Below are 13,310 nucleotides of genomic sequence, written 5' to 3'. Positions count from 1 at the left end.
AATATACACTGGGATGAGGGTAATACAATAAAACTCTTTGCCTAGGTTTAGGGAAAAAAATGCAGATCGATGTGCAAGCTGCAGGCATTTTACACTGCGAATATTGAGAATGAAACTGTCAACAAATGCACCACAGTAATTCAGTCGGAAAAGACCTCTTGCATCCTGACAAGTGAGCTTAGGCTGAAGATTAGCTGAAGGAAATACCCTTCAGACCCAAATCCCTCTGCGGAAACGGCATACCTCTTCAGCAGCACCTGTGAATCTGATATAAACTCCAGACTTCCAATGTTAATCTCTTGCAATTAAGGAATGTGGACAGAAATATAGTCAATAGAAGTATGACATGATTTACAAGTAGAGAGATTTCAGCTTTTGACTCTATTTTTTAAAAAGTGCAACTTCACTCTGCTTTTATTGGGCTATTATTCCAGTTACTCTATTGGGCAAGCGGCAAGGTAGTCCCGGTAGCTGGGCCAGCTCCTCCGGTCGAACGCAGAAGCGCTTTGCTCTAGCCCAGCCACGTGCTCGCCTGCCCCCTGCACGCGCTAGCACTTGGTGCTACTGCAACCACCACCGAGGGCCCATCTTAACATACAGGGCACAATAAATCTCCAAGTTTAACACAGTGGGTACGTGGACCCACAGGCTGGGAAAGAAATATCTTTCACAGCGAGATCCTCCAGGTTTCCGGCCATCTGTAGCCCAGAAATAGCACTGAGCAGCTGCAGCTGCTCCTGACTCTGCCACCGACCGCTTTTATGTGACCTGGAAGAGTTCAGGACCTTGTGCCTCAGCCTCCCCAGCCCTTTGGGGAGGAAGGCAGCACCCCTCTCACTCAAAGTGGTGCCTCAGAGGCTTCATTTATCAATAGCAACTTTTGCAGAGTCCACAGCAATCCTTAGGTGGAAAGTGCTTTGTATCTGATTTGCTTGTAATGATCAGCAGTCATCATTCCCTGACATTACACATACCTCAAAAAAGAGAATTTTGCCAAGTGATACCTCTTTTTCTGAATATCCAGACTTACAATTTTTTTCATGATTTCATGACAAAAAATGGACGTAACGCTAAAAGGAGAGAAAGTGAATTAAGTATCATAATTGACTATTGTGTTCTTGAAATGCAGCATGTACTATATAAAAGCCAATGGAAGACAACTTATCCATGGCTAATTGCAAAGACAAGGTTTTAAGAGTTCCTTATATGTTTAGATATTAAGTCAGCTCACAAGACAACATCTGGGGTTTATTGGTCATATGGGGAAACTTCAAAGCACTGAGAAGATTTATGAGATGCTATGTCTAAAAGCATATAGCTGAGTGATGAAGATCAGAAAAGAAGAAAAAGAGCCTTCTCAAGCTTTTGCACCAAATCATGCTCTGAAAAATGTTGGGAGAAGGTAATCTCTGCTTCGGGCAGCCCACTGCACTGCATGCAGGGCCCTTGCCAGCACCGAGCGCGTGAGCCCCTCTGCTTTCAAGGAGCCACAGGTTGGGAACAGCAGAGAGGTACCAACCATCTGAGCTCCCTCTGCGCATCATTGCTGCCAACCGCAGGGACAGAGTTTGCAAAGTCTAGACCAACTGAGCTGTCTGTTTATTTCAGTAAGGGAGAAGAGGGTTTCCCTCACAAAAATCTCATGCTGATGACGTAAAGAAAAATGAGAAAAGGAGATGGAAAAGACTGTGTTCGGACAACTGTGAAAGCAAGAACTGAGAACAGGGTAAGAAGTACTAATCCCAAGGAAGGACCTGAGAAGGATATATTCATTTGCACCTCCATCAGATGTGAAAAAGCTACCTCAGCCGTGGAGAGAGGCAGGTTCACAGAAATAAAAGAAAAAATATGTTTCAGTTATAAACACCTAGTTTCAACCACAAACATCAGAACAACAACATGGCATAGCACTTCTGAAAAAAAAAAAGGAAAAATTTCTAATGTTGCACAGATTTCCCTATGTCACAGGAGCGGAGGCATTCAAAATGAGATTTCTTCTGCTATTGCCATACAGAAATAGCAAGTAAAGACAATCAAATATTCCTCTGAGGTTTCCAGAGACAACGCAAGTGATTAAGAAGTCAGTAGTTAGCACTCGTCCTCAACTTCTGCAGTCAGAGTCATCAGAATAACTTCATAAAGAGCTGCTAAGATTTGGTACAAGTGGGAAAAGATAAAGCCTTCAAATTCTGGAAAGGGCATAAATCACCTGTTGCAAATCACCCAGTGCCCTAACAGCTGTAGTTATATTTAAACTCTTGAAAATGAATACACTATTTTTTACAGCATTATGTCCTGCCACTTTTTTCATGTGTTTATAATATAGATGCACCTGGAATCCGCTATCACAACTTTGCAGGTAAGGACTAAAAGACACTCTTAAGGCAGCAACTGTAAAAAGTATTGCCTTGCTATTTGAATGAGGTTTCACAGAGAGACACTACATAAAGTTGTCCAGCTGTAACAGTATTTCTTATTTGGTGCTTTGTGTCAAACTTTTGACACAAACTTGGTCAAAAATGTTTGAAAGTGTTGGCAAAGCCCCACAACCCAGAGATGGTAAACCTTGTTCGGCCTGGCCATTATAAAATTATGGTCTTTTATAAACTGAACAAGGAGCTAAAGATGCAGTAAGAAGTCTAAAGGAATCATATTAAGATACCCTGTAAAAGATTTTGCTGCTACAAACCTATGATCCCAGTGGCTTATTGGAGCTGCAAAAGTATAACTGAGGCTGGAATTTCAGACACTCCAGTGTAAGATAAAATACTCATTACAGCTACCCTGGCTGCCAGATTTCTGTACTTGAAAGCTGAAATTCTTCCAAATAAATCTCTCTGGCCTGAAAAATGAGAATCTAGTATCGCACCAAGTAGTGAAATTACTGTCTAAAGAATGGATGTAAGTAAAGATACCAGAGAACCAAATCTGCACATTTGCTATTACTGCTAGTACACTGTTGGAAAGAGGCAAACACTGCGAACTTAAATATGAATAGTGACTTCTGGCACAATTCTGCAAAAACAGCTATAATTGCCTTCTCACAGCACAAAGTGAGAATTCACGGCGGTAAAGTTAGATGCCATGATTTCTCATGTCAATATGGTATCACAAAAATAAATTAGGAGAAAAAAAAGTATAACATGTAAAAGATCTCTAATTGCTGTATTTGATTACTAGAAGATTTATAACCACTTAAGATTTCTCCCTCTACTTGAAATGAAATCCAAGGAGAGATACAGAGAATATGGGAACTTCTCTGACAATCTTTTCCCTCAAAATCACTCCTGGCTACGGCTTGGGTAGCAGAGGAGGCAGAGAGAATGCCGTGTGCTGAAGAGAACAGTGGGAACATTAAATCTCTCCTTTGTTTTAGGGTTTTTTTCCCCCCCTTTGAGTGCTTTTGTCCTGTGTAAATAAAATTTTACTTTATGGAAACGTTGAGAGCTGCTGTGAGGATCCAGTCATGGCAGCAGACACCAGCTCGCGCAGGACTCGCAGCCGGCCGGAATCACGGGAATCTGGTAGGCAGAAAGGTGGCAGCTAACGGCCTCGGTGACGTGTCCCAGAGCCGGCACCAGCACGGGGCTGGACGTACAGCTCGCTCAGGAACTGTGGCAGCAACCACACCTCCAAAAACCGTGTGGCTCACATTATGTTTTGCCCTTCAGGGGTTCGCCCCTGTGAGGTACATTTTTACCTCTGTCCACACCTTCACCTACGGCTCACTTCAGCTGCTTCTGCTGCACTCGAAGACACATGAAATAGAGCTGAAAAAACAAAATGTGCTTTCCACAGCGTTCATTGTATTTGTTGCTTAACTAAATTACATCCTTCAACTTTCTGGTCATGCACATAGCTCCCTGCAATCAATGGCACTATGGTGACCGTGTGCTGCTCTTCACTTACATGCACACATTTGGATAAAACAAAAGAATCTAATGCGGTTCTTATTCTGAAAAAAAGAGATTAAAAATATACGTCCTTGTTCACTCACCTCCTTACATCACAGGAACTGAAGCTAATTTCAAGTATCCAAGAACTAGTGAGTATTCAAATTTCAAAAATACCTTGTAAAAGCTCAGTTTACCTTTGTGCTAGTAACAGAAGACTCCTGAAGAAAGGGAAACTTTCATCGTGTATAAATGACTAACAATTACAACCAAACAAGTGGAGAGCTTCAAAGCAGGGTGGAAAAATGGGGGGAAATTCCATCCGATTAAGATAGGACATAATTATCTCCTACAGGAAATAAATGTTATATTTTTAACAGGTGACCAGTCAGATATATTTGGTACAAGGATACGATTGTGTAGTGATTTATCATCGACTTTCAGCATACCTTACCAAAGAGATGACAGCTATTAGTATTTTCTTACAATTATTTTTCCTCATAGGCTCTTAATTGGGAACCTGGAATTTCAGCGCTTCTAGTGCTGCAGGCTGCACTGCAGTGGCTATTATCATTCATATTTCATCTTTTACAGTTAACTCAAAGATTCCTAAATATCTCATACTGATATGTTACTACACTGAGTTAATACCACTGCAACATTTTTGTGATGCTGGAATTTCTCAACTGTCAGCCAAAGCCATTCTCTATTCATACCCTCAGCCAAACACGGTTCTACTCATTCTCATTCACTACCACTACATTATATAATTCAACATGCACTGCTGTTATTAAAAAATCTACACTAATTAAATATTAAATAGATACAAAATCTGTACCATGTATGTAATATATACCTTTATATAACTGTGATTATATGATTCTATGATTAACAGATATAAATTGAACTTGTAAATGCACATTAAATTATCTTTAAAAGGACAAAAATCATGGGTAAAATAACACAGTTCATAAAGGGGACTGGGGCAAGATTCAATAATGGATCAAGTACTTTGTAAAATATTTCTGGTAATGTATTATTTGTTGACAACATTTTCCACCTAGTTCGGTAAAGGGGATGAAAAACAACTGCCACCTAATGACCACCACATGTGGGTAAGTGTGTCAGGCTTAATGAAAAAAACATTGTCACATGATGTCGAGCCTAAAGGCACTAATATAACATCAACTAACCATGGAGTAGATATTCATCTTGAATAGGGCTGCTGTGATTTCTCCTGGTCGCCCTAACTCACGGGTCCGTGGGGAGAAACAGGCCAGCGCCGGCCCCGTGAAGCTGCCCCGGCTGAAGGAGCTCTGGCATGCTGCCGCGTGGGACATGGTGCATCTCCTCTGAATGTGTACCATGTCAGCTCTGCTCCTCAAAACATGCACCATGGCTGCTCTGAGTACCGTGTTAATTATTAAATCTGTTCATGAATTATTTATTTGAATAAGACCACCCTCTTCATTGTTTTTTAGTATATTCAGTCTTTTTTCCAGAGACTTCTATCTCGAGATCCTCAAAACCTGATAGACAGGAAAGCATATTATTCCAAAACCTAAGTCATGGAGGAGTAAATTTATAAACATAGTTTTGTTTAATGAGACTTGCTACTCAAAACCATTCCTATTTATACTATTTATTACACGAACATGTTAAATGAAATGAACTGGTCATAAAATCTATTTTGTGATGCCTAGTCCTGCATATAGTTTGCATCAGTTACTCACAAGGGAAAACGGACTTTACAGTGTATTCCGTTGTATAAGTCCCTCATGAGAAGTTGGGTAGGAAAACTAGCAAAGAAAGACTGAAAATCCCAGCCATGTCACAACCAGATTCAGGATTTCACCAGCTAAACAAAAAGATTTTTCTTATGAGGGTCTTGCTGTCCTGAGGCCCCCTCTGATCTGGGGGAAGCTCTCCTCCTGCTCCTCTCACAGGAAAAAGCCCTCGTTTACTTGCTGCTGCCATGTCCCCGCTCACTGGCAGCTGTCTCCTCTCACTACTGCATTTTTAACTATAGTCTTGAGCCAAAGCCATGGGAAGGGAAGGAAAATCCTTCCATTTAGAGGGTTTGATTCATCCCAGTAGGCAAGAGCATCATGTAGCTTTTTCTTTATATGAAGGCCTGAATAATTTATCTTCTCGATTTTTTATAACTTCAGTGGCTAAAACAGACATTCCTTCAATGTTAGCATAAATTAGAGCTAGACAGCACATAGGTGCAGGACGCTTAAACATGTGCACAATTTCAAACATAAATAATCCCTCTGACTTTACTGAAGTACCAGAAAACATTCAGTTAATATTCCTCCATAACTTTTCAAGAGTATTTGAGAAGCAGCGCTTTGATCTTTATTAGTTGCCAAGTGAACTACGAGGCCAAGTAACTTCATCACCAGGCTGCTAGAGACAGGTTTAGAACAGACCTGCAAGACCCTATGTCTTTCTGGACTTTATCTGGATATTTGCAAGCTGAAGCTGACCTGAAGTATTTCCCATAAATGTATATTATTGCAAGGGCTTGGGAACACGAACCATCCTTACGTTCTGTGCTTGCACAGAGGGCTGGTGAGCTGAGGCCACACAACATCTCTATTAACAGGTAACAGCTGCTTCAGCTGAGGTGCAGCACCCTCAATGGACACACTGCTTGTGGTCTGCTGTCTGTCTGTGGTATGGCTGAGGGGCCAGGAAGTCATTAAAATGTAGAATCATGAATCAAGGCATGCGTTCAAGGGATGTTTGCACAAACATTTGTATTGAGCAAAAATCCATGCAACTAGAATCATTTCAGCAGTTATAGGACCCCCGTAAAGGCCTGGTGCAACACATGCTTCTTATAATCATGCGTGCAAAGAGATACAAGACTTATCCTAAGTGACATGTGACATGTAAAGGCCTTCTCTCCACCAGAAGTTAGTGTCAGGAGTTTTTCTCCCTTTGAGTAAGAATGTCAGCAATTTCAGCTTGATATAGAGCTGGCTCAGTTGATGGTCTAACATATAAATCATGGGTAATAGATAAGATAAACACATACCAGTGTAGTCCTCGTAGCATTCACAAGTGTAGCCCCCTTCTCGGCTCCGACACAGCCCGTTGTTACCGCACGGGTTGGAGTAGCACAGGTCGATCTCTGTTTCGCAGTAGTCACCCGTGAACCCTGGGGGACACCGGCACCTCAGCCCGTTGATGGGGTGGATGGGGCGGAACAAGACAGTGTTTGAACTGATAAACGGAGCGGAGCTGTCGAACTTCAGCACGGACACGCACTTCATGTAGTTCTCACAGGGCTCCCGCAAGCAGATGTTGTCGTCAAAGGGCAGCACCCTCTGTGTGGAGATCATGGTCAGCAGGGTCCTGTTGAGGTAGATCTGCTCCTGGAGGTCCTCAGAGGGGAAGAACTTGTTTCGAATGCCACCCGGGAGCAATGCTGAGAATGTTACGTTGAGGATATTGGAGCTGACGTCTGTGTCATTTTGGATGTTGAAAACGAAAATGCTGTCCTTGGCAGTGGACAGCACTGTTGCCACCCCTTCCACAAACAGAGAAAGGAGGGGAGAAAGAAACTTCTCCTGGGACATGTTTTCCAGCCGCACCGTGATGCTGTTGGTGAGCATGTCGTCCGTGATGATGGTGACGCGCAGAGTGCAGATTGCCGTGACGCTGTGGACACCATCTGAAGGGAAGAGAGAGAGAACAGTGACTTGAGAGAACAGGTTTCAGCCCATGGACATGGAGGCTCAGCACTCTCCTGTAAGAGAGACCTGCATGGCCTTTTACTGCACCGGGATGTGAGAAGGAAATGTATCTATCTTCTGCAACGTAAATCAATGCCGTATTTTATGTGTCAGGAAAACAAAACAGAAAAGGATTGCAACTCGAAAGACTAGAAGGAGTTAGGAAAGCCCCATGTACCTGAAGAACATCCCAGGCAAGCATCTGGAAATGGCAAGCAAGCAAAGGACCGTCTGACGGCTGTGACACGGCTCACGGGAAAGGGAGCTCTTTTGATAGGAACTACATATATCTAAATACAAGTCACTGCTAGTCAACAACTGGTGCTGGGAAGCTGTCACTTTTCACAGCACAACACCAAAATTATCTTCTCCAAGAGTGGTCTCAGGCTTAAGGAGGCAAAAATATGCAGAGGCAGAGAATTGTTACTAGAGCTTTAGATAAAAGTCATCTAAGGAAACAATTCTTCATATTTGAACATTTGAATTTCTTCATTCTTCACCTTTGAACTTCTTCAAAAATCTTTATGAAATTAGAGAAAGTTACCCAAGTTGAATAAGCCCATAATGTCCACAAGCATTTAGAAACAGTTCCATTTATTCTTCCTTTAAAGTGTTGTTGATATTGGTTTGGATGTTTTGCAATGGAAAACTGAAATATATACATAGTACTAATACCCGATACTGACTGAGAGATGCCACTGTAAAATCTTGGTACACTCTTAGGATTACAATGAACATACAAACTATAGAGTGTTCTTTCATTATGAGACATAATTATTAAACACAGGTAGTGCCGTAATTAACACAAATTTGACATGAGCATGGAATTAGAAATTGCATCATCACTGGAATCAAAACACTTAGTTCAGTTCTGTCTCCTTGCTACCACTAAGGACTTATTTTATTGCTGATCCACCATATTTCATTAAAAAATACAGATCACATTACACAAAGTATGGTTAGTAGCATCTAGAAATCCCAACAGAGATTAAAACTGCATTCTGATAGGGAGTATACAGCTAATAAGAAAAATTCCTTCTCAAAAACCTTATGGTGTAAGCAAAGGACAAGAAGTAGTGGTTCAGGCAGAGAAATGAACTGATTTAAATGGCAAATATCTGGCCCACAGAGGTGGGCCAGGATTCAGTTCTTCCAGGTCTCTGCTCAGTGCCATATTATTAGCCCAAAGTACCCCTGAAATAATATAACTTTCACAAATGACTGGCTATTGCATTTATTTTTACTAACTTTACATGTGATCTGCTATTATATTTATTTTAAGATAGGTATGGAAAATTATTCTGTGTCACCTTAACATAAAATCACAGCAGTAACTGCATTTAAATCAATCTAAAACCCACATAAGATCAAAATTCTAATAGCACTGATTTCTAAAGGTCATTTTCCTAGGGGTTATTACCAAAATTGTGAGTAAGTTTATGACCCGTTTTGAGCTGTTACCAAAAGATCTTTCAAGAACAGAAAAATCATAGTGGCTTATTTTCTATTCACTATCATTGGTGCACCTAAAGTGCTGTTTATTTTAAAAACAAATGCATTGCTAAAAGATTTTCCTTCCAGTAGTACACTAGCAATAGAGGAATTCAGAATAGCACAATAAACCAAATGGCTTTCGACTCCTGGTCAGGGTGTCTGTAAAAGCTTAGCTGTTGACTGTTTTCCTTTCACGCTGAAGCAGCTTTTCAGCAAATAGGAAAATCTTCCCTCTTGTGTGCCGCTTTACTGCTGCCTTGTTAAAAGTAAATAGCAAAAGAAGTCACTGTTTGGGGTGATCTTTTTGATGTATCCATTGGACCAGCTCACTCGCCAGCTTTCACTTTCTCTCAAGTTTGCGCAGATCCTTTTCTTCAAACCTATTCTAGAAATACGTCCATGTAGACGCAAAGATGCTGAATGCTTTAAAAATTATCAGAAACGAAGTCCTCATTGTAAGCCTGGATTTCTGGACAATGAATAATACAGGACGCGTCTTATTTTCTTAACTGACAGACTCAGACTAGTTTACCCACTTCTGCCAACTGCAGGGCTCATTCCACTGAAAGAACAGAAGCAAAACAAACTACTTACTTTTTTTTTTTTTTTTTTTTTTTCCTCCCCAAAAAGCATTCAGCATTTGCTTGGCTGTTCCAGAGGATGCCTGAACTATTCTGCTATTTGTTGCACAATACGCTACACAACTCCTCTCATATCAGCAAGGAACGAGAATACTGGACAATGGGCCCTTTTCTTAAGAAAACACTATGATCTATAGTCCCTGGTATGTATAGTAAGGGGACAAAATACTATCCACTGTCTGACAACACACTAGAGTCTACAAACTGTCATAATCAATATCAACTGTCACAATATACAAGAGCTTCCCAGCATTCACAACAGCTATTCTGACACAGTTAATAAATCACTGGAAAAAGCCCAGCGTCAGATACCACATAGACTTGTTGTTCTGAAGACAGCACAAAAGAAAATCAGGCACAGGCTGTGCAATCTCCAAAATTAAGTCATGTTTTAAGAGCAAATTCATCTTGGTGCAGCCCGGTTGCAAAGCATTAAAATAAAGTGGGAATAAAAAGGCGCTGAGCGTGTCTCCTGTGTGAGGGTGTTCTGACAAAAAGCGATTGGCACAACTTTCCAGTTTGCTGGACAACTGTCTATTTTGTATCACCAGTGAGTTTGAAAGCAAAATTACTGGGTTTGTTAATTTTATTAATTCAGAAATCCATAAAATGCTAAAAAAGACCCGTATGCTTTTATGTGACCAGATTAGTATCAATTCTGCTTTCAACAGACAAAATTTGCTTTGAAGACCTCAAACAAGTACAATAAAGACTGAGGAAATTTGTCCTTGCCTTTAGTGTGAGTTGTATGAAGCCCTAAATACAATAATATATGTGTTTTGAGATTCAAAAGCTGGAGCTCCATTCAAAAGATGGAGCTGAAATGCTCCATGAAAGTTTCAAATGTTTACTGCCAGAAATGCAAGAAAAATAATATCAGAAAGTAGCATTTTAGGGAGTAGTAACACTACATAGTTTCACTGTCTGACATGCTGACTATACACAGCTATTCAATATAAATGCACAACCAATCTGTTATTCTGCTAAAAAGATTCTAACATAATCTGTTTTTACAGAGATCTTAAAGATACAGCTACAAAAAAAAATCTATATCAGATGCAAGAGGGATTCAGTCAGAGTTGTGAAACAAGTTTCAAATAATATTACGCAGGAGAAACTCACGATACACTCTTCTCTTCAGAGTAGACCTACGCTTACACAAATGCATGCATGGACAGATGGCCTGTTGTCACCAGGGCCATCACCTGGTTGGCTTCCACAAACAGGTTGGACGCAAGGGTCTTCCTGAGAGAGCTCTAAAAACACAAGCCACGTTGGCAGATGGGATGTGTAGGCACCCTACTGAGAGTGGCCTGAGCAGGCAGCATGGATCCTAGCAGCCTAAGTCACAGGCATCCCCATGCCCTGAGAAAATGCAAATGCGGAATTGTTCAAGAAGCACGACAGCATTTGACCCATCTTCTTGTAGGGTTGACTCCTAAAATCCCCGTGACAATGGCTTCCGTCACTCTCCCCTACAACTGCTCTTCTGTAAAGCGGGGATAATGGCCCCTACAGGTAAACTGTAAGGTGGAAGCGTGCCGATGTTGAAATGTGAGATACTGGCGTAATGAAGACAATGTAACTATCCTAAACAGCTCATAAAATACTATTTCAAAAAATGTTGAAGCCAGGTTTACCAAAAACAAGGAGGAAAGATGGGGAAAAAAAATCATCTCTAGTATCTTACACTTCTGTGACTGGACAAATATCAGCATTCTGGACAGCTGGGCGGCCATACAAGAAAAGTGGCGTTTGTCACAAATGCAATCCATGCCCACCAAATTTGTATCCTGGCAATATTTTTCTTCATATGATTTCTAAAAAATAAATACCCAGAAGGTAGAAATCTAAGCAGCGGGTGGTAATTCGTGCCATTGTCATTGATGAACAGGCTCCCTAAAGACAGAACGACTAATCTTAATCCTCCATCAAACTAATGAAAATATTTAATAGCAACCGCACACTCTGATGCATTACAAAGAAAAGAGAAGCCAGTAAGGTTGACAAAAGCTCAAACTTCTCTAAAACACACTAACAGATGAAAATTTATTAAATATGCATTGTTTTATGATTACTTTTACTTTACGACAAATCCAATCAAATCTGAGACTTTAATCTCCACTTTCTACCTTCTGGCAGTCTGTAAACCAAAGAATTTTATTATCTAGAAATGTAAACATAGCAATGTTTAACTGAAATGTGTATTTGGCAAAGGCAGTACCTGGCCAGAAAGAATCTTTTTGTTTGTTTTTTAAGTTGGCAGAAATAAAATAATTAACACTTTTTTGGCTTAATATATACAAAGTTATTAGAGCTAATTATCAAAGATAAATGTTTCATATAAATGCTGCACCATCAGAAGTTTCTTTCACAAATACCCTAGCCTACATTTATCTTAATTCTGCTTTATAATGCAGCTGGAAATAACAGATGTTAGAGTTTAAAAAAGAGCCACGCAAACTTCTTGGCTAGCATTATACAAAGTAAGGACACTCTACAGGTTCAAATAACCTCCTGGTTTTCCTAGCTCCTAAGAAGGAAGCGTATCCATGGGTAGCAGATATCATCTGGTAACATGCCTTCAGATGATCAAACCTCCACCCCTCACTGCATGCAACCATGTCTTTCCCTACTATGGGAGTTAAGATACATGAGGAACAAGGCTACGCTGAGCAGAGCAGCAATTCCTTCCCTACAAATCTGGACCAGAGAAGAAACAGACAGGTTGAAGTGGTTGCCAAAGGGCAAAGAAATAGTGGCAAAAGACCTCAAGGTTTTCAGCTGTCTGCTGAACACTGTCTGCTAGCCCAGTACTAAGCCTTTTATGATGATGAGGAGGAGAATACTTCCAGCATCTACCTCTTAGGAAGCAGTAGCATGTAAGTAGCAGCAGCTCCTGCAGTGAGGACAACAGGCAACATCTAGCTGGATCAGCAGTGCTGGAACCCAAAATATGGTTCTTGCTGAGTAGACATCAGTAAAAACCAGTAGACATCCATAAAAGTGATATAAGTAGTCCGGCATTAAATTTTGGTTTGCCTCACAAAAACTGAACATTTTGCAATGCAATCCCTTCCTTGCATTTCAACTACCATTGAAACAGTTTTTAAATGCATAAAATATCAGCATATTAATGTCATCCCTTCCAAACTGCTGTTGTAGGCATTACAAAGCTGTTCTATGATCAGAAATGAGAAGACTATGAACATCCACGAGTCAAACTCTTCAAAATACCGTTCACTTTATGGAAGTTTGAGAACCTACAGCACAGAGAAAATAGCTTAAAAGAAAGTAAACTACACAGAAAATGGAGGGTGGAAACCTAAGTAAGACCACTTTAGCAAAATAGCAGAAAATATATGTTTAGCAGAAAGGAAAATAGGCATAACTGAATTTACAGAGAGATCCCACCTCGGGGTCTAGACACGTAAGTTCAATAAGGCTGCCTGCAAACAGGAAGCTGCTTCCCAGTCTGCAAACAGTCACACTGGAGAAGCGGTTCAGGACAGAAAGTGTGTATGAAACTTCAGTTT

At 40.6% G+C, this 13,310-nt stretch overlaps 1 protein-coding gene across 7 annotated transcripts in view; it reads right to left on the bottom strand.

The window, feature by feature from the left end:
* The window catches only part of CELSR1 (cadherin EGF LAG seven-pass G-type receptor 1), a 176,243-nt gene that overhangs the window by 93,019 nt on the left and 69,914 nt on the right, over positions 1 to 13,310 (bottom strand). For all 7 annotated transcript variants that reach the window (XM_085297689.1, XM_085326462.1, XM_085297697.1 and 4 more), the window contains exon 2: positions 6,940 to 7,578. In XM_085297689.1, the coding sequence (XP_085153815.1) occupies positions 6,940 to 7,578 (639 nt within the window). The remainder of the gene's footprint in view (positions 1 to 6,939; positions 7,579 to 13,310) is intronic.

The sequence above is a fragment of the Rhea americana genome, unplaced genomic scaffold, assembly GCF_003343005.1.
Source record: "Rhea americana isolate MKP2758 unplaced genomic scaffold, rheAme1 scaffold_1, whole genome shotgun sequence".
In the NCBI taxonomy this organism is placed as follows: Eukaryota; Metazoa; Chordata; class Aves; order Rheiformes; family Rheidae; genus Rhea; species Rhea americana.
Note: the sequence above shows the minus strand (reverse complement) of the source record. Positions and strands in the feature narration are given on the sequence as shown.